Genomic DNA, 22,491 nt, shown 5'->3' with positions numbered 1-22,491 from the left:
TCAGCTTTCCTCTCGATATTCTCACTGCTGTGTCGCCTTTCTCAAATGTGATTACCAACCATTTAAATGTCCACATTATTATTAAAGTATTCTGCCGATTAAGGTAGGCTTCCTTGGAGTACTTAAGAAGCATTCTGACAGCCTCCCCTTCCTTCAAGCTCTTCCCTCTTCAATTCACTACAAGGCCTACTCCCTTTCATCCATTCTTAAAATCCTATTATCTCCCTTCCTCTCCTTCGTTTACCTAACATTCTATCCTCCAAAACCGCTTTCAACATCCCCTCCTCTCTAACTGTAAGTACTCCCACCACGTCCAGCGCATCGTCGTTCCTCCTCCTCTCCGTCCACTTAACCTTCTCCATTCTTCTCCACACCCAAATCTCGTGCGCCTCCGGTCTTCTCTCGTCCTCCTTCCTAAATGTCACGTTTCCGCACCGTAAAGAGCTACACTCCGGATCAGACTATTCACTAACCTTTAAACTCTTACATAGCGATCCTCTCATAAACTCCTTCCTGTTCATGAACGCCTCCCTCGCTAAAGGAATTCTCTTCCTGATGTCCTTACTACTGCATTCATTTTCCTCTAAGGTGCTGCCTAAATAGTTGAATTGGCCTACCTTCTCAAGTTTTTCCCCACCTACTTTTGCCTTGAGTCTCACATTCCTAGTTCGCGATGCTTTATAAAGCTGCATAAAATTGGTCTTCTTCTGATTAATCTTCATCTCACACTCCTCGCAACGCTCGCCTAACGTAACCACTGGAGTCTAATGACCCCTCGCTGACTGGCTTATCAACGTCTCATCATTCGCGGACGTCATTGATTCAAACATCATTCCTCCAAATATTACTCCAATTATTATAATACGGCGTTACTTTGGTCTCAGTCAGAGTGATTCATTTCTATGCCGACATCTATTTCGCAGCCCGAACAACGACGCGTTAGTTAGCGTCGCGACGCTTCATAATCAGCTAACTTACCCGATCGAAAGATCTATCTTCCCACCTTAATGACACAAATTTTGTTAACCCTGGAAAAAACCCTTTAATTTCCAACCTTTTTACCTCCTCCGGTTTTTCCACTCTCCTCTCCTCCCCCTCCCCCCCCCCCCCACGCTTTCAACTTCTACCAATTCCAGCCACCTCCTTGAGGACTTTCCATCCCATTTCTCCTCTCTCATTTGTACCTTGAAAATGATGTAGTAACATCGAAACTCGAGTCGGAGTAAATTTATTTTTGTGGAAATTTGCAAGTCTTTGTTACATTATGAATCAATTCCACTCCATCTCGCTTGATTCCTCGAATTTTATTCCCGCCTTGTCTTCAGTCTCCAATTTTCCCCACTCTTCCCCTCCCATTTCTGTTCGTCCTACGTCCTTACTCTTTAAAACCATCATGTCTCGTACTGTTCGGGCCAAATTAATGTTTTCTCTTAAAGACTTTTTTGAATGCTTCTTCTCACGTACTTATTCGGATTAACTCTCCACTCAATTCTCCTATCATCAAGTCTTTTAATACTTACATAATTCGACAGGTTTACATCCTTTATCGTCTGATTAAAATATTCCATCCGATGATTACATCTTCCTTTCTACCTGACCTTCAACATTATTTTTATCAGACCTCCTCATAACGTGCCTCATTCCGTGGGCTATTAAGTTACCCATTTTATTCACAAGGTTTTCAAAAGACTTGTCATTTCTCTTATCTTCTTAAAACTTCCACATTAATCACACGAGGTAGGTTCTTAGAGGAGGCGACCATTTTCACATTTGCGCCTTAGGAAGAAAGAAAGTGTTAGGAAGAAAAAAAGCGAGGAGAGTGACCCGGCGAAAGGCGCCAAGAGGACCTCGGCTTAACGTCCCATCCAACGGACGCAGTGCTGAAATTAAGTTGCCCTCCGCACAGCACTCGCAGGAATCGTAGGGAAGTACGAATCGGGTCAGAAAAAAATTTACCACTGGGATTAGAACCCGGGTGCATGGAGTGCGTTGCTAACACACTTAGTTACCTCACCAACCTGACCCCGGCACCCACACAATCCACTTTTTTGATCTTCATCATTATTCTGTAAAAAAAATTTCGACAACAAGGGGATTACAAAGATGAGGCACCAGTCTGTTCCGTTGAAGCTTGATTTTTGTTGTCATTTTAGGCGCATTTTTAACGGTTTTCAAAAATGGCCACAGCGCACACCAGGCATACGGACTTTTTTTGATCCTACAATTCCTACAATTTTCCGTGGGAGGACCCCTGAAACTCTCGGTAATGAGGGCCCCATCATGAGGCCTAGCTGACTGCCCCAAATCACCCTTATTGCTCCTTTTCGTAAGGGGACATCCATTAATAGCATGAGGCGTTTAGGAGAGGAGGGAGTGAAGTAGATTCTCACCAAATCTCACGTGGAGGAGAAGAGAGTCAAGTATCACGTAATTTTTTTTCAGCAAGAAACATTTTAAAATTGCCATCTTAGTAATCTTAAACATTTGTCTCAGTTACTCTTACATAAAAATAATTAAATAAATTGTTTTTTGATAAATTCAATGCAATGAATCATAGATTAACGTATTTACATCGAAAATACGCATTTTGAACAATCTCATGTGAGATTAGAGGGAAGGGTCGAGCGAAATCTCACGATATAGTATACCTACATGTGATGGGAATCTCTGTCAGACCGTAGATTGAAAAATAGACTAAACCTTTTAGATAAATTCCAGAGCAGTGTCTTTTCTAACGAAGTTAGCCATATCTTACGAACGCCAACATACTACGGAAAATCAGGTCATACAAATAAAATAAGAGAGGAAATAAATGTAGAGCAGACAGATTCAGAATGTCTTTTTTTCCACGATCAATAAGATATTATAACAGCAGAGTTAGAACTCACAAATACATTAGATGACTTGTAGTGTAACCTACTAACTTATGTAAAACTTAATGCATGTTTCTGAATTTTATTATTATTTCTAACTGGTGTACTTTGTTATTATGCGTGACGTTTTTTGGACCGAGTGGTGATCATGTGATAATCCAATTGCATGCTGGTGATTGATCACCCCCTGCCAAACACCCTAGAGGTGGCTCGCAGGGTATTATGTAGATGTAGATAACATATCACCAAGGAGGGAGGGGGGAGGTCCAAAAATCGTCAAAATCACCTTACTCATTAGTAACGGTAAAGGTAAAAGCGGATTTAGAGGTCGACTGGAGAATCCCTTCTTGTATTAATCGTGCTTCCTTGATTTCTTGCTTTCTCTGCTGCTTCCATCGTCCAAGCCGCGCCGACTTATTCCGACACGGTCGGTCCGCGCAACATGCGTGCCTGTTTCGGCATTTGTACACTTCGGCCCGCACCCGCCCTTCCCCCGGGCGCATGCGCCCTGACGCCCGCCGTCTATATTGCTTGGGCGCCGGGAAGCGTCGTCGTCGGCTCGTAGGACCTTCCAAGCCGCTACCTCCCGCAGATTCATGTCCTCCGCGTCCTCTTGTTGTTTCATTTGGCGCTCTTGCCGTGTTGTTGTTGTTTAGATTCTGTATCGAACGCGCCTCGCTTCCGTCACTTTTATTTGTTTTCCTAATAAACCTCCGATAAATAATAATAAATGTGGCCCTGAGAGGGACATTTGCATTAATTTATCCGCCGGGTATCCTTTTTTTTAGTTGCCCCAGCCGTAAAACTTAACGTCGAGACGTGGTTCAAAAGCTTTGCCTCGCGGTTAAGTTTTAATTAATCTGAACGTTAATTTCACAAAATTTTATTCAATTTCAATTAAATAGAATACAAAAATTATTGAACACTTTTATCAATAATGACATGCTTTAACTCTAAATCACCTCCAAAAGGGTATATGTACCAGCAAAATTTCTTTTCCTAGAGAACCCTAATGCTTGGCGAATTGATAGCCATCAGTAAGGGGGGTCAACGGAGAGATGTAAACTATGGATAAATGTTTCAAAATTTTCACAAATAAAAGATACAAGTGTTAATTAATACGCATCAACTTAAATTCTGCGTTAGAAGTTCTTGGGGATGAGGCATCGATAGCCGGATAAGAGGTCTTTTCGTTCTACCTGCCTCTGGGCCAGCTCGCCCCCATGAGTCAATCGATAAACCATAGCACGAAGGAAATGGCGCGGAGTACACCAACGCCGCTAACCGGGGTGGAGGCGAACCGTATCCCTCGACGCAGATTATGATACAAAAATATACCCCACAATTTATACCCTGAATACACTATTAAAACATGATTTCATCTCTCCAAGCATTAAATGCACAATTAACATACGGACAAGAGCATTTTATGAGCTTCACTACTCATGTCGTTTCCGTTACGATCTCTTAGTAATATGAAAAGAGTTATATAAAGTAATGATTAAAGGAATGAAACATTCATCAACAAGTAATTTTTTTCGTCGCAATTACAATAATATCACTGGGACTGTGAACATACCGTTAACCTTATTGTGTAATGATCGGACGAACTTCATTCATTCCGCTAGGTTTTTGTTTTATTTAAAAATCCTCCTCATAAAGAAATAAATATATATAGTTCTACATTTCAATCATAAAGCACGTTATAAAAATCAACACTAATGAAAAAGACGCACGAAAATTCAAGACATATTCAATACGAGAAACTATCTCATCTTGAATCATAATTACGGACCGAGTGGAATTACATCGAGCGACAAATTGGTGAGCAGTAAAAATATACATCTAAAGAAAAAATTAGTAACCATTTACATTATGGGGTTTTAGTGATGGAGGCTCAATTTTTTTTCTTTGAGATTTTTCCTAGTGCACTGAGCATCAATTTTTTAGCAAAGCATTTTTATTATTATTGCTGAGAACTGCGGACTTTTCTCTCAGCAATGGCCGGAAAGAAGTGGACATAATGATGGTGTATGTATTGATTCCGTTCTTGAATTCAAGCTTTATCAGCATAAAATACGATAGTTAAAAATGTTTTAAAAAATGGAAACGATGAAATAAATTTTTGCTAACCCGCGGTCTATGAAGGACGAAATTGCGTAGGAACCATGAAAATTTGTAGACATCACATCTAGTCACTTAGCGCATAAAAAGCAACGTAACCTTACGAAAATTTATTTAAAAATCCTCTGCTTGGAGAAATAAATATAGTTAAATATTTCAATCATAAAACACGTTATAAAAAATCAACATTAATGAAATTAAATCGGTTATAATTTTTACGTAAGAGTTGTACTCCGTAATCGTTTGTTTTATGAGTTCATTACGGTGAGTTTTACGTAGCTTCCGTCCGGTCGTGCACTGGGCGTCCATTTTTCGATTAAAACCATTATTATCATTGCTAAGATCGCACTCGTGAATTGGTGTCCTTCGCAGCTATTACCGGAAAGTAGTGGAGATAATTTTTATGTACATTTACCAACCCTACGACCGTGTTAATTAAATAGTGAGGAGTTCCCCAGAGGAGTTGATCAGTCCTACTCCAGTTACGTGGTCATCCCAGATGAGGATTAAGCATTGCAGCGCCGAGGGCTCTTGATGTGGTCGTGAGTTCACTCTTGGGATGCAATCGGGACTTCCTGGCGTTGTAGGTCCTCCTCTTCCAGGGGCGTGAGCAGCCTGCGCCTCCGCATGGAGTACATGATGAGGGGCGGTCGGCGGCGCGGTCGAATGGACGGGAGCCTTGGCGCGGGCATCTGAAAAAGTCCACCCGTCGCGTCACGGTGGCTCGTCGGGGTCACGTCCTGTCGATCCGAACCGACATCGCTGAAGCTGAAGGAATGGAAGAACAACACGGATTAACCCTTTTTCGCTGAAATGACGAGTGTGGCTCGTCTTCAGATTTTCATAATTTTAGCACTATTTAGCGGAGCGAAAATAATATTTTGAAAGTTTAACAATTCTAAAAATTCCATAATGTACATAAAGTCGAACTCGCTTTCGCGGCTAATGATGATTAAAAATAAGTCACAAACGGGTGTATGCCGCGTGTCGTAATGGAGATTGCCCCGACATTTCGCGACCGACTGCTGGTCGCTTTTTCAAGCTGTCACTGACACCAGGAAGAAGAAACACCTGAAGAAAATCATGGCACTCAAAGCAACACGGTCTCCTAACAAGCCTCTAGATGACACAAATTTCATCGTTAATCTGTCAAAATTTCCACTGGACGCAGATTCTGAGTCAGTATTAAAGAAAGGATTAAATTTTGCCTTAACCCCAACGAGAATTCCCGTTGAAGACATCATTTGCGGAGTCGTAAGCGCCATCGCCATCTACCCCCAGACGAGGCCGAGATTGTACGACAGGACACATGCCGCATCTTGAGGAACGCCGCATCCCAACATCAGAAGGCCAACGTTACCAGGAGAGAACGGACGGCTTTCAAAAACCTTCAACGAGGACTTCATCATCTTACCAGCGGATAAGGGGAATGCGACGGTAGTATTAAACAAAGAGGACTACATTAAGAAGATGGAAGAGGTCATAAGGGATGGCCCTTACCGAAAATTAGAACGCGACCCAACGTCTCGCTTCAAGAGGATAACCACAGAAGCCATCAAGAAGCATATAGGGGATCCAGAAGTCAGAAAGAAGCTGACACCACAAGACCCAAAAACTCCTTGTATTTATGGGTTACCCAAAATTCATAAGGAATATATACCGCTAAGACCTATCGTTAGCGCCATAGACGCCCCACCGTACAAACTGGCCAAATATTTAGCAAAAAATTCTACAACTTAAAGTAGAGGAAGCCTAATCGTACGAAAAGAACTTACAGCATTTCCTACAAATCATAAAGGACATACGAGTGAATCGGGAGACATTCTCGTCAGCTTTGACGTCACGTCACTCTTCACGAATATACCTAGAGAAGAGGCGGTCCAACTAATAGAAGAAAAGTTCGACAAGAGCATAGCTTCTCTGACATCAATTCGCCTGCACAGCACATTCTTCCGATGGCGAAACAATTTTTACGAACAAGTTTCAGGGGCGGCGATGGGATCTCCCATCTCTCCAGCAGTGGCGAATATTTATATGGAACATTTGGAAACAGTGGCAATCAAAAATGCAGCGCATAAACTCAAAATTTGGCTGCGGTACATAGACGACACTTTCATCATTTAGACTCATGGTCGACAGAAGTTAGAAGAATTTTTTGAATATTTAAATACTCTTAACAGCAATATTAAATTCACTATGGAGATAGAAGAATAAGGAAAGCTGATATTTCTCGACGTCTTGGTGAAGAAGAATGACGACGGAAGCCTAGTTCACGCCGTGTATAGAAAACCGACGTCAACAAATCGGTATCTCCATGCCAGTTCTCATCACCACCCTGCTCAATTAAACGCTGTGATTACCTCTCTAATTGAACGTTCGATCCGGTTCAGTGACCCGAAGAATCTATCATCAGAGACTATTAAGCTGAAATCCATCCTACATCTTAATGGTTACGACAACGGAGCTATATCCCGCAATTTTAAAAAGATTATCAACAAGGACAACAGGAACAATTCCCAATTCACAGAAGACATAATTAGCCAAACGAAAGCCTTCCTCCCCTACGTGAAAGGAACGACGGATAAGATCGGTAACATCCTCAGGAAATTTGACATTAAAGCCATTTTTAAAACACACGCCCAAGTACGACACCTCCTGGGGAATGCCAAGGATAGGACGCCACTCCAAATTGAAGGAGTACACGAAATCCCCTCATGCCGAACGTACGAGAAGAAATACATCGGAGAAACGGGAAGAACGGTCAAAACTCGTGTAGATGAGCACAAGCGGGCCATTCGACTGGGTTACTCTTCAAAGTCAGCCGTAGCGGAGCACGAAGCCACCGGACTTGCGATCGACTTAAAAAAAATCAAGAGTCATCGCGAAGATAAAACATTTTAAAGCCCGACTCATCCGCGAGGCCATAGAAATAAAGAAGAACAAGAACAACTATAATAGAGATACCGGATTAAGAATCAGCAGTATGTACTAGGAACCCAGTCATCCGCAACATTTCGTTATCTTCCCCCTCCAGTCCTAACACCTCACACCCTCCGCCCACCCCTTCCACCTGAAATATAAAAAAGGCAGCAAAAACCAATCCCAGCATTATTCCCTTGAAAAAGCGACCAGCAGTCAGTCGCGAAACGTCGGGGCAATCTCCATTACGACACGCGGCATACACCCGTATGTGATTTATTTTTAATCGTGGTGATCATTAGTTTTTATTAGTTTTTAATTTTCACTATTATTAGATATTAATGTTCTTTCACTAGAGGGGGAATTATAGGAGGTTTAGTGCGAGGAGATGGAGGGCATTTTGGGGGATTTGGAATTCATGTGTAATATATAGCAGATTTTGCTTTTTAATGTCGCGCACACGGTCGAGAAAAGCTCACCTGTCCACGATGCTCATATTCTCCTCGACATTAGACGCCTCGCTGCTCTCGCTGATGTTCATGGAGACGTCACCGGGAGTGGATGGTGATCGGTAGGCGACTGCGGAAGCAACTGCGTGACGTCGAGATGGCGTCTCCAAAAACACGTCGCCGTCCTTCTCGTCTTCCTCTCCAACCATGACAATGACTTCTGTTACTCGTGAAAACAGGGAAAAATCATATACTTGAACTCAGGAGCGGATTCAACATCAAATTTGGGAGGGGGGTCATGACCTGGGTCCGAGGAGAGGGACGATCTCCCGGATACATTTTTTTGCAGGGAGTGCTACTCTCTACGATAAATACTACGCGAATTTCTCTCACATTTGGGACTTGAAGCCATTCATTTGCATGTACACTGCCTGTACTCCTGCACAAGGATACAAAAATATTAAACTAATAAAAATTGTAAAAATTTTATGAAATTTAGGGATGGGTCATGACCTCTGTGACCCCCCCCCCTGAATGTAGCCCTATTTAGATAAGAAAATATTTTTGTCTTGGTCCTTAGTGACTTGGCGCTTCATCTTCCTCAGATAATTTTCCTCGCAAACGTTTGGGTTCTGTTATTTCCTTTCCAATTCAAATTATTCATCTCTAGTCGTATGGAGATTACCCTTCCACGCTCACCTTTCGATTTGGGTGGTGCGAGGGTGGCCGAGGCCGTCAGCACTCTCATGTCCATCAAGTCCCGCTTCCTCTTGCGCGAGGACGCGGAATCGAGGTTGTTGGTTTCGTGGCTGCGATCCAGCGTGGATCTGCCGAGGCTCGGCCTCTTGGGGGTCTTGAATTTCGGGATTCCCGCCAGGGGGGTGGCCACCAGCGGCTTGGGCGCGTGCACTTCGACCTCGTGGGCCAATCGGTGCTCGCCGCAGCACAGGATCAGTCTGCAGTACCTGCAGCGCATCTGAGGACGACAATAAAATCAGCAAGAAAGTTTTCATCATGAAGTCACTTGAATAATAAAACATGCCCAATATTTATAAACTCAATATTAAGTAATGTCTGCCCAATCCTTGGTCCCACTAACCTCTGGTAGGAATTTTCATGATCTTTCCTTCATTTACAATGCCTTAAATGGCAAGTTCCGATCCTCAGAAATACTGCATTTCTTTTCTCTCCACATTCCCACCCGCGCCTTTCGCAATAACCACCCACCACACTAAAATTCCGCCTTTCTCTCTCTCTCAGAGATCACATTTTTACTGACTCCCTCCCTCCTTCAATAACATTTCGACTACTCACCCTTCCCTGGATCTTTCAATGCCCATTAGATCATTCAAGAGGCAGCTTCGAAAAGCCATCCTCTGAATCTTTTTTTAAATATCCTTTTTACGGTTTTTTAATAGTTTATATTTGTTGAAGCTGCAGATTTTAAGTTGTCTATTCAATGTAAAGGCCGTTTTGGCTGTTTTTGAATGACTCAATAAAAACTTGAAATTTTGCTAAGCATACACAACAAAAGATGTATTTCTGTGTCGGTGGCAGTAAACATTCACATTTCCAACACGCATTAGGACGGTGACAATTTCGAAGTAGGTATCTTGTCCATTGCATGGCATTTTTCGGAGAACACCGGATCTTGAGTCATTTGATTTCTCACCAGAGGTGACTCGGCTGGTCATCATCATCACTGGTCAACAATCCTAGGATTGGTTTGACGCAGCTCTCCACTCAGTTCTCCTATCAGCTAATCTTTTCACAGTCATGATTCAATTCCATCCCCGCCGTCACCTGGGTCCACATATTTGTAAACCAGCATTAAAGCGGCTTAGGGAACCCGTATTTCCAAATGCCTCATGTCGAAGAAGTGTGTAAATTAAGCACCTCGTCTTGAAATCGACTCTGATTTGAATTGTCCGCTTACCCAAATAGTGCATTTATCGACGCCTTTTATTTTGTACAAAATCTCATGTGGAACTCAGTTGAAAGATTTATTTCTAATTACTATACATGCAGCATATAAATGCTTATTCGAGGTGGTATGCATGGAACTTTTAACAATAGCTCAAAAAATTTCTAATAAAGGAAGTGACATTTTCTAAAATGAGACAATTTAAGCATTTAATTCACTTATGAAAGTACGAATGTTACGATACGAAGACAATGAGGAACTTGCATGGGTCGTAGATTGCTCTAAAAAATATTTTGAATAAGTCAAATGGATACATTAGCTCGCAAAAATACCTTCAGTTTCTCCATTCAACATCAAAAGAAATAAAAAAATTGCATTTAAAATCGAGAAAAATTTCTCTGAGCCGACCACTGCGCGAAGACACCCGAGCGTTGCCGAAGCCAGGCGTGACGTCATAGGTGCCTAAACAACCGCAGGGAGTTGGGAAATACGCTGAGCGCATGGTGTAAAATTGTTTTGAGGGAGTATTTAGCCGCTCATCGTCACTTTATTTTGTTCTGTTGTTCATGGGCAAGTTTTCCTATTGCTATTGTACCTAGATTATTACTTGGTATATTAATAATGCGGCATCGGGATGATGAAGTACAAGCGTTTCACTTCGTATGTTTTAGTTATCAGATAAAATGGATGATAACGTTGCCACTCGTTCGAATAGTACACCTGAAATTCATCTACATCTACATAATACCCCGCAAGCCGCCTAAAAGGCGTGTGGCAATGGGTGTTAGGACACCAGCCTTTTTAGGACACCATTGATGCCACGACCCTCATGGAATTTGTTAAGACAAATTATTGCTATACGTCGGCGGCAAATCGAGATGTAAAAGAAACTTGTAATACTGGAGGATAACGATCGTAAGCTGTGCTGTTGACATTAGAGTAAGCTGTGCTGTTGAATTTGGCAACGCCGAATTAGTTGAGAAGGTAGTCCTATCCGTCCTACGGTACAAATTCACAGCAAAACAGTCTGCACAAAATCCACATGTGAGATCGCGAATCGGTTCCGCTGCCAACACACACACAAGCTACAACCTATTTCAACAATATAGGTAAATCCATAAACAATATACTAGCATATACCATAAAAATATAGTGGGAAATAGGCAAATACTCTTATCAAAAACTGGAAGTCACTGTCACATTCTTATATTCATCACGTACAACTTACAATAACAGAACTCGTTACGATGAAAACAACTATTTATTCACTGATTTAAACCCTTAAATTAGCCCACACAAGTGACTCAGGTGACTTTTCTCACTACTATTCGTTGAAATAATGGAATAACAAACTTCACACACAGTTTTTATTTCAATAGCGTGATCGTGAAATGTCATATCTACGGTGAACAACGGAGGTTAACACGCCACTGACAATTTTTACACTACTGTTAGGCATTTATCGATAGCGTAATAGCACTTTTTACAATTCAATCACGATGGAACACTACTCTTGGCCGATATTTTTCAACCTTGTCAAACTTTGTGCATTACAACCACTGGCACTGTGATTATTAGCATTAGCTTAACGGGAGATGTCACGTTGAAAATAACACTATTTTGGCACAAAAATGTTCCTAGATGTCTCCAATCAGCGAGCAAAAGTTGCATAGACTGGAATTCACCCCATAATACAAGCACAGACAGTCCTAAACGACGAATTCTCCGGTTCCTACGAATAAACGGATGAAGTTATTGCATATAAAAGCTAAGCGGACATTAGTAAACATCAAAATCGTTCTAATTACATACTTAAATGAATGATATGCCGTCGATAACATCCACTTACAATTGACGTATCCCCCTTCCAATGGCCGTGGCTCAGACTCCTACAACGATGTTATTTAGGTATTATAAAATTTTTGGTTTAACTGCTCCAGTTTTATATTTTATGCCGTTACTCAGATATTAATATTATAAATAATGCAAAATATGAGGGCTTCCAAGCCTCTATCGTTGGATATTTATCTTTAAATATAAAATAATCAGCACGTCTAACAAACGAAGCTCTCACAACTGCTGGCAACTATTACAAACAATCACAACAGTAGCTTCGCGTGATGTTTAGGCACCTTTGACGTCATCGAGGTTTCGTCGGCAGTGGCTTGGGGGGTGAGGGAGTTTTTCCCGCGCTTTAAAATTCGTTATATTTATCATTAAATATCTCGCGAAGGAAAACTCAGATATGCATGCGGTTTTCTCTGTTGTATTCAGAAAATAATTTTCTGTCCGTCTGTGAAATAAAAAATATTCATGCAAGTTCCCCATTTTTACAGGTACGAAGAGTTTCCAATCTTTCGATATCTAAAAATTTTGACTGAATGGCGAGTAGTCGAATCTATTTCGAATCCTTGGCACCGGCCGTCTGAAAATAATTGCCCTGCAGTAGAATCAGATTAACTCCTACTCTATGGTAGAATACATGGTAAAGTTACAGTGGAGATTAGTTTTCGTGAATAATTATTCGCTTCTAATCCGTTGCAACATAATATTCCAATTTGAATGCTTTTAGAGACTGTCAAAACTACCGTTAGTGTACCCGCGAATCGAATTCAAATAAAATATTACGAGCGTGATGCGCCCGCTCCCAGCGGGCTTCCCCCGCTCTTTTCAATGCAGGTCCACAGAGGGATAGGCGCGTTTCTAATTTTAAAATGTAGAAAAAAAGGCAGGGTCTTATGTACAAATTTAATTGGAATGTTCATGTACAAATTGAGGTCAGAGGACCTCTTTAAACACAACATTGGAAGGATTTGAAGTAATTACTCTATCCTCTGTTAAACGCACACGATGACTCATACTTACGTATCAACAGGAGACTTGAATGTGGAATCAGCCGCATTTTTATAAAAGTTTTTTCAAGAATGCGAGATATTGTTGCAAATGAACAAATGTATCAGTTTGTGCGCCGTTAACGTCAGGAATATTTACCGGTCTTTGTTTTTATTATTATTTATAAACCAATTTTAAGAAACAATAGCAATATTTAGGAAGTAAGACATGCCGTCGCATGTTCTCTGATAAATTCTGTGCATTTTGGTACCTCATTTGTAGAGTTTGGTTGCGTATAAGTTGAGAAAAAGGTACCTATGCAGTAGAAATAATATAGAAGATGGTGTTTCATTGAACTTACTGGTGAAATGATACGCATGTTTATTAGAGCTATGCTACGTTACACTGCATTATATTTGAAGAGTGAACTTGTCAGTACTGAAAAAAAAACTGATGAAGAACTCAAGTCAATTTTGGACGGCATATGCCCTTTAGAACAATTAATCAGTCTTAAATTTTGTTCTGAGCAGCATAAGTAGTAGTTCGGATAGCATTTTATGTTACAACAGCACTTTCAATGGGAAAACCTAATTGTTTGTATGCTAATAACATTTTTACCCAATGAACTAGTGTCTTGTTCAATAAATCTATCTTACCTCGGGTGGGACTCTCATCCTGTATTTTTGGCGAGCAGCAAATAGGAAGACTTATGGTGACGGACGTTCTTCAACTTGCTTAAAGTCTTGGCCAGCTTCTGGAATACTGAAAGACTCGCTGCGACTGGAACCTATTTAAAGACTTGTGCCCACCTCCTCTATGGACATTGGTTCAAGGAGACAAAACATCAGCGAATGATTTTTTTGAGGCTGTTGTGGCTGGGTTTGAGGCTCGTTTGGGGCTGTTGAGGTGGTTCGAATGCTCACTTACAATACTGCTTCTCTGTTTGCCTACTCTGTCTAATGCATGGAGCATCTCGCTTGCTTATCGAGATTCTTATTCAAATGGAACTCAGCTTTTCGGAAACGGTTGTCACGTAGGCTACCTGCATATCTCCAACTATGTGTGCGCGTCCGTAAGATGGATGTATTAGATATATAAAATATTTGGTAGTCTTGCCTTTGATCCGAAAGACATGGCTAGCTACTTGACTTCGTAAGGTATCATCCGTTGTTTGCTTCGTGGCTATCGGTTGGTGCAATCGAGAAATGGGCACTTTAAAAATTAACTTATAAAATGAGGCACTAAACCAATAATTTTTCTACAACGGGTTCAACGGTAGTCCAATGGGTTCAAAGCCTATATTTTTGAAGTTTTTTTTCCGAGGCTCAAACGGAGGCTGATCCATCTCTTGGCTGGGATGAATATCAAAGCGGGTTGACGCATGGAAGCCGCATCAATGGCAATAATAAAGCGCTATCTAGTGGTAGTGTGATTTCTTAGCGCCGAAATTCATAGAAACAGGAACTGGCAGTACAAATAGACCAAATTGCTTCTCCTTTCGTGGAGTGACTGATAATTCTCCAATTGCCGGGTAACCGTTTGTCATAGGCAATAGTTTCGCTAGTGACCCTCCTGTCGTCTTCAGGTCCATGATACTGCTTTGCTTTTTTTCCTTCTTTACCGCCTATTTGTCTATCTGTTTGCTGATGCCTTGCCTTTATGAGTGCTGATTGTACCGACCAATGCCGTGACTGGGAAAAGAAGGAGTGAAGGATGAAAAAGCGTGAAGTGAAGTGGGCGTCTTTTTATGCAGAAGTTTTCATACTCCTCAATAATTTACGAGTGCACGAGATACCTTGTGTCATTAAATCCAACTGTCTCTAGTTGAATATGGTGTTGATAGTGCAATGAACGGTGACAATGTTGGAATGGTGGTGGATGCTGAGAATCCTGCCTTGATGTCCCAGTTGAAGTATAGCAAAAGTTGGCGATTATACTGAGTAAAAGTGACTGGGCTCAATTATAATTACTTCGTACAAAAAGTAATCAATTACGAATAAAAATGACTATTTTGACATAAATCACAGTTATAATTACAATTATTTCTTGTAAAATTGTCCACTCCAGAGACCACCAGGCAACTGTCGAATATAACAGTAAAAATGTGGGATAATTGAGTCATAGAAATTGCTAAATTTGCAATTTCACTTGCGATAGATACAATTATAAGAGGTGCAACTACACAAGGGGTGTCATATTTTGTGCCCATTGTAAGTAGGCTACAACATAAGAATGGCTGAACCTGAACAAGCAAATTATGGTACTCGGGGACTCGAAGTTATTTATAGGCCTATGTAAATCAGTGAGAACAGTGAAGTAATCGGCGGTAAACAGTAAAGTAAAGCGGTGGTAAAACTCTCCGCTGCTCTGCCTTCCTTCACAGTCAAGTCTTCCCGAATGTCATTTAGTGGACGCAGTTGACTTTTTGTCTCCTTGCCTTTCCGTTCTCGATTGTGTTGATTTACATTCACCGGGAGTGTGTTTGTTCGATTGGGATCAAGTCACGATTACAACGAAAATAAAAATTCCTCTTTCGCCGTGAGGAGTAAATTACAATTAAATATTATATTTCGTTAAAAAGTAAAAGTTATTGCAAAGTTACAAGTAAAAATTATTGCAAAATTCATCGTTATAAGTAATCCCATTGGTTTTACTCGATTACCAACCAACACTTACAGCAATAGCACTTAAACTAATCCACTTCACATTTCATTCCTTCGGTCACTCCTCACACCGCATTGTACCTACTAATCAATTTTCAATTGAGCCACTGGTTTCGAAGTTGGCAGAGGTTTTCGTTGTTTACAACAACTCCATTAATTTTAGTGGAATAAACAATTTGTTTTCGGCAAAATGCTAATAATAGATGTGGCTTCTTTATGTCAAAATTGCAAGTTATAGGAACGAAAACTACGGGAATGCCAAGCGCTTAAAGGTGGGCAACTTGATTTTACGCGCAAAAAAACGGGTACCTTTTTGAGAAAAAATATAGTACAGGAAATAATATTGAGCCGAAGATTTTTAAAAGTACATGGTACAACGTAAAAATAAATTGTATTTCGTATGATTTTTGTCGCATTGAAATTGATTGCTTTGTTTAGACGCTAGAGCTCCTCAAACGCGGGTATCTTGCTTTTTTTTTACAAACAGTAAGTCAGTTTCAATCAGAACATGACTTTTCAGAATCGTATTAAAGCAATTAAGAGCAATTATAGGGCGTTCGTTGGTGATCATACAAAGAGGAAATGCGGTCATAGATCCTTCTGCCCCAAATTCCATGTTCTTTGCATGTCTGATACCCGTCCTCGAATATTGCACACGTATTTCGTCGACTCCTTCCCTGTTAACCTTATCGCAAAGGAACGGCGTTCCATCGATCCCTAAAGTTGCATTGGCGGTTTTCAGTCTCTGCCAGAAGGGTCACCCTTGTCGTATATGTCAAATATTACTCGTACAATAGAGGATACTCCATTCGCACTCTAGAGGTGTTGGACCCCACGCGCACTTTAATGTGATTACGAACGTTGCTGACTCTTCCTCAGAGTCTCTTGCCAATACTAGTTACTTGCATGGTATAGCTGCTTGAATTTCAATGAACATGTATCTGCGTATATTTACGCAGGGGTGTAGCCAGGACGATATGTTGTGGGGCACGAACCGGGGGGTCAGGGGGACAAAACCCCCTTTTGGAGAAAATGTGACATTTTTATCGCTAGAAATCACATTTTATGCTATTTTGACACTTAAATTACACAGTTGATAGATTGTTGGAAAGCTGTCTTCCTAAAACATATTGGTAAAGTAGAATAAATTTGTTTCATAGGTTAATATTTTTCTTCTAAAATTAATATTTTTGGAAGGCACGTGCCTGGTTAAGCCACTGTACTTACAGAGTGCTTATGTTTATTGGGACAGCCCCTTAGTTTGAACCAAGTTTAGCGGCCCTAATGTGCCTCAGTTGACCGGAATGTACTCTACAATAATGTGGGCCCTTTTTAGTGATCTTACACGGTCGCGCCCTCCGTTACCACTGGAAGAGCGTAGTTGTTTTCGATGCCGTTAGATGGCATAAAAGCGCCTTTCTCCATCGTACGCGCGGTTTGGGAGGGGAATGGTGGAGGGGGAGGAGACATGAATGAACGGTGAGGAGAAAACGAAGAAAGAGAGAGGGGATGGGTAAAACGGCGCTAAAATATTTTTCACCGCGCCGTCGCTTCAAACGCGCGGAGTCGCCGGCCGCGGAAGTCCTCTCAAGTTTCTCACAATCTGTATTCCGTGCGGACGACCGGAGCCTTCGTCTCTCTCTCTGGTTTTCAGAAGCGGATACCCCCGGCAGGATGTTGTCGTGAAGTTTATGTGATAAAGGCCCAGCACCACAACTCCGCCTCCTCCTGCGCCGCTGCTAGTTCGAGCGACTCCGCGTCCATTGTTGCGCTTCCGAGGTCGGCGATTGTCGCTTCGCTCGATTTGGCGTAGCGCGCGTTATCGCTCGGAGAGTCAAAAGGCTCCTGTGAGCTCTATCCACCCGATTCGATATTCTCTCCGATTGCATTCTTCGTCATCCACTTCCTCTCCTTATCTGATAGATGTGAGATTAGGGAACTGCGGTGCGGTGGTGAAACTCTCCGCTGCTCTGCCTTCCTTCACAGTCAAGTCTTCCCGAATGTCATTTAGTGGACGCAGTTGACTTTTTGTCTCCTAGCCTTTCCGTTCTCTATTGTGTTGGTTTACATTCACCGGGAGTGTGTTTGTGAATTGGTGATCGTTCAGTGCCATTTGTCTCTTTCCTTTTATTTTAAGGAACGTTGAAAACCCCATACGTAGCTGTTGTGTTTGTCGGAAATAAGTGTCCTATCGCGATTTTTGTCGTCTCACCGGAGTTAGCCTTGCAGTACTGCTTGAAGTGAGCTTGTTCGATGCCCGGTGTTGTCATTGGATAGTTGTGAACGGGGCTAGTATCTGGATAAATGTGCCTGACGGACGCCTCTGCTGAAGGATTGTCGTCATCATCCTCAAGGGCTCTGACTGTCGTCTTCCTTCTATAGGTGAGTACCAAATATGCTTTCTTAAATTCAATGCTCTATATACGGCAAATTAAGTTTCAAGGCCCGTAAGAAGGACCTTGTAGATGAGAGTCCACCACGAAGGTTACCAGCTAAACAGATCATGTAGCAATGAACATGAATGTCTCAATGTCAGGCTCGAAGTAACGCTATTATTTTTTGATTTTTTGCGTTCAAATCTAACATTTTTCGTGTGACGAACTCAAAGATGGATTAGAGTTAGCACTTTTCCTTGTATATTATTGGTAGTTCAAATATTGCAGGCAAGGGAAAAAATTCAATGATCAAAATGATAATTCTAAAATCTGATCAAATGATCGGATACCGTATTGGTGATTGGGTCAGGTGGCTTGTGACATAGTGATAATGCATTCTCTCACTCCAGTATAAAGGTTGAGCACGTCGCCCCCTTATCTATACCTGAATAACGCCACGACTAGAGGAAATCACAAACTTCTGGTTTCCATGCTCATATCGTGTACAGCTGTAAAACGATGGGTTAGCCTATGGTATTTTGAGTGCCTCAGCGATCTAGAAGGCAATTCGCTAATACAATGACAAGGTCGAGGGACAATTCAGTCAATTTTTTGTAATCGCGGTCATATTTCAGAAGTTCACTCGATTACCATCACCGGTCAAGAATCGTGAGATTGATTTGACGCAGCTGTCCACTTATGCCAGTTATCAAATCAGCTGGTCCTTTTACACTCAGGAGGAGCGCATCACTCTCATTCACGGTGTAAATTTTGAATTTATTTCTAACGTACTACGTCTGTAAAACGTCAGCTCTCATCTCAACATTTTCAAGGTACACGGAGTTGAACCAGTGTCAACATTTGACTCATCATCATAAGTCAACATTCCAAAGATTGATTTGACTCAGCTCTCCCCTCCGCTTTCCTATCTCCTAACCTTTTCATACGTGCTTTTTTCTTCTCTTTAATTCCTTAATAATTCTATATTGAAGTAAGCACTTGCATTTTCCGCGATTATAAAATTATTTTCCGAACTTAGTTATTCTTATTCTGTGCTAATAAATAAGAATTGATAATAAATTCTAAATTCTAACTTGCAGTCTTCTTTAAAACAATTGATAAGTTCTAACTTTCAATCTTAAGGATGGAATAAAGTTTGTAATCGTGGAAAGTTGCAAGTGTTTATTTCAATATTGAAATATTCCACTCATTCACGCTCGGATTTTCGAATATTATACTTAATAATCTGATATCTGTGGCTCATTCTGGAACTTTCATGGTCTTTCTATCCTTCCACTTGTCCTTCCACGAATGTATTCTTGCGGTCGTCATGCCTAAATTATGTGGCCGATTAAGTTATTCAGTATTATTCACAGAGATTAAACCTTCTTAATGTTTAAGTCTTACGGAAGAATTCTCTTTTCTACCTCTTTTCGTAGCATTTCCTCATTACTTACTCATATCAAATACTACTATTTTTACGTCTGAGAAAAATGATCAAAGAATACTGCGAGGAAAATTTTCAAATTTGAGGTACAGGCAAATGTTGGAAAGAGTCCGCTCCATACCCCGAAAATGTCAAGATGATATTGGAAGTTTCAAAAAAGTTATTCGTCAAGAAAAGAGATCGGCCGAACAGGAATTATGTGCTTGAATCGAGGTCTTCTTTTGGCCCTTCTTTCCGCCCGTTTGTTCTTTGGCGATCGTCTCTATCAGGCTATCGTGTGTCATGGTGAGGCCGACTAAGAGACGCACACGTCTCATTAGATGGGTCGTTTTTGGCGGCAGGTTACTCGCTTAAAACCTATGCTGAAATCTTAAGGTTTATCTAGAAGACTCTGGTTAACATTTTCCTGTAGGAAATCAATAGTTTGATAGTTCATTTCGTGGAATGGTGACTGGTAGATTCAAAAATAAACTTTGTTATATTCCACACAGTATTTATTTTAAAAATACCGGCTTCGATCTTCCCAACTCTTTATCAAGAGTTAAAACGGAAGAAAAAAAGTTCGAAACCAGCAGAGCTTTTTTTAAAATAAGTACTGTGTGGAATATGAGAAACTTTATTTTAGAATATATCATTTGCCTGTTACTCAGAGTTGGAAAGTTGACCTCCATATTTTCTCAGAGGCATTTTTTTATTTGAGGAGCATTAATATTTTTACAAAGTTCTACTCTATGTTATTTGAAAATTTCGTGGTGACAGCGTGGTGTTCGAGTGATCCGTCACCGAAAGACCAAATGAGACCAGTCGACTGAGAGTAATGGGTCATCTAAAGCTGTTACGTCTTCTTCCTATGGTTTTTTAGAAGATTTCTTTTTTCTCCCATTCTTCTTATCACTTTCTCAACACTCACTCGGTCGATACATTTCATTTTCATGAATCTTCTGTTGCATCACGTTAAGAATGCCTTGAAATCTCTGCTTTTATCATCGCCATCGCTTCACTCCCACTAAGAAGCATAATCCAGGTACAAGTTTCGATGAATTTTTCCATATTTCTACGCTTTTTTTCCTTGTTGCAAATAAATTCTAATCATGGTATAATGACCTTTTCCACTGGGCTATTCTGATCACTGATATGTCTATTTCGTTCCTGCTTCGTCTGTCGCTGTGTACTCGACTCCTTAGGTATCAGTGTTCGCATGATTTCTTGTTTTTGATTCCCTCTTTTGCTGGTATGCAAAAGGAATTTGTTTCGCTAAAAGTTTTGCCACCATACCTGTTGTCATTCTCAAAACATTACAGAAAATTAGAGGCTTCTTCCGCAATCAAAGATATATCAACGTCACTGTTTTACACATCCCTATGACCCGTTCTAATTATATCCGCTCATTAATTTTACCCCATTATTAATTACCTCTCATCTCACTCGTAAGAAATTTCCCTGTTTGAGCGATATATACGCAATTGGATTGAATTACTCAAAGCACTGTGAGTAAAAGAGAGCCGATTCCACAGATATATCCAATAGCAATATCACAGGAAAAACCCGATGATTTTTTTCAAATGCTAAGAATGTGTTTGCGTTCTTTTCTAAAAGAATTTTGTAATCAGTATATCACGTTATACATTGATAATGGTGCCAAAGTTTGCGAATTCAATTACACCTGTATTTTGGATGCCTATTTTCCCAGATCGAGAGTTTTAATACCCGGTTATTAATTGACTTCTAACCCGTTTAAGTTAATCCATTAACCATTTTGCTACTTTTTCGCCTGGGTAATTGATTTTTAACCCGAATAAATTTCCTAGTATAAAGTCTTTACCCACTGGGTATTTAACCGCCGGAAATTACAAAATAAAAATCGATTTTATTTGAAGAATTTCGAGATATGGTCTCCAATTATTTCCTTTACATTACATTATTTCTTACTATATTATTACTATCCCCTCGGTGTGAGTTTTTGGACGGTAAATCCGTATGTAGTAAACATACTAATGATGTTTAAGGCTCAATATTGTTTAAAAATACCTGCAGACGTTACCTTGTTTCTTTTTTGTTCTGATATCGGACGAATTCCGATTCCGGTTATCTCACCGACAATCGCAATAGTGATTTATCAGAATCGCATCGTTGTGCTTTCCTTAACAGCAGTTGCTGATAAGAATATACCGCTTTAGATGGGAAGTCTATCGAATCAAGTAATTGACGATTTTCCTCTTGAGGTGCATTTTTTTACATTTTCGCCAAATAGTTGTGCGATAAAGGAAATGCGATTTTTCCTCTTTCGATATGCAAGGGGAAACTATTCGTCGTGGAAAAACAGTCGGTGGAATCAGTTCATTCAATCGAAAGAAAATTAACCCCAGAAAATGGTAGATTGTTTTTCCTGGTGTGCATTTGTGCGCTCATTATCCGTGAAATTACTGCGGCTCGGAAGAGGAAGACCTAATCGTAATTGTACCTAGACTGTTTACGTGTTTCCATTCTTGAATCTTGTTTGTGATACTTGCACCGAGTACCTTAAAAAAGGTTCAAAAAGGGAATAGGGGCCCCATTTCTCTTTGTTGATAGCGCACCGTTATTTTAGTGTGTCATTATTTCTCCCGCCAATGATTATTTCCGCGTTGAAAAGAAATAATGGAAAAAAGGAAATCAGTATTTTCAAGTATGTTCGTATTTTTTAAATCTTCTTTTATTAATTCAATAATAATTAATTATTATGACTATAGTGCGTAAGGTAGGGTGTGATGGAAAGTGAATAGTGTCAAAGGGTATGATCGAGTTCTATGAATTGCTCCATGGACTCGTGCGCCGTGTAGGGGAGCCCTAAGCGGAATATTGGCATCACGCCTCTTTCCAGACATATCGTGATACTCTTCACGTTC

General features: G+C 40.6%; 2 protein-coding genes across 3 annotated transcripts in view; one reads left to right on the top strand and one right to left on the bottom strand.

Annotated features, from left to right (window-relative positions):
* Positions 1-3,740: 3,740 nt before the first annotated feature.
* Positions 3,741-13,987, bottom strand: LOC124160370. Its single transcript, XM_046536208.1, has 4 exons — positions 13,778-13,987; positions 9,065-9,341; positions 8,396-8,585; positions 3,741-5,765 (listed from the first exon to the last, which is right to left on the bottom strand). Exons 1-4 carry the CDS (start codon positions 13,793-13,795, stop codon positions 5,546-5,548), a joined length of 705 nt encoding a protein of 234 aa, XP_046392164.1. The 5' UTR covers positions 13,796-13,987; the 3' UTR covers positions 3,741-5,545.
* A 3,335-nt stretch (positions 13,988-17,322) lies between these two features.
* LOC124161285 (ras-like GTP-binding protein RhoL) overlaps positions 17,323-22,491 on the top strand; it is a 111,377-nt gene continuing 106,208 nt past the window's right edge. For both annotated transcript variants that reach the window (XM_046537584.1, XM_046537583.1), the window contains exon 1: positions 17,323-18,166. The gene's annotated coding sequence lies outside the window, so the exon portion shown is untranslated. The remainder of the gene's footprint in view (positions 18,167-22,491) is intronic.

The sequence above is a fragment of the Ischnura elegans genome, chromosome 6 (genome assembly GCF_921293095.1).
Source record: "Ischnura elegans chromosome 6, ioIscEleg1.1, whole genome shotgun sequence".
NCBI lineage: Eukaryota > Metazoa > Arthropoda > Insecta > Odonata > Coenagrionidae > Ischnura > Ischnura elegans.
The sequence above is the reverse complement of the archived record's forward strand: the minus strand, read 5'-3'. Positions and strand labels throughout refer to the sequence as shown.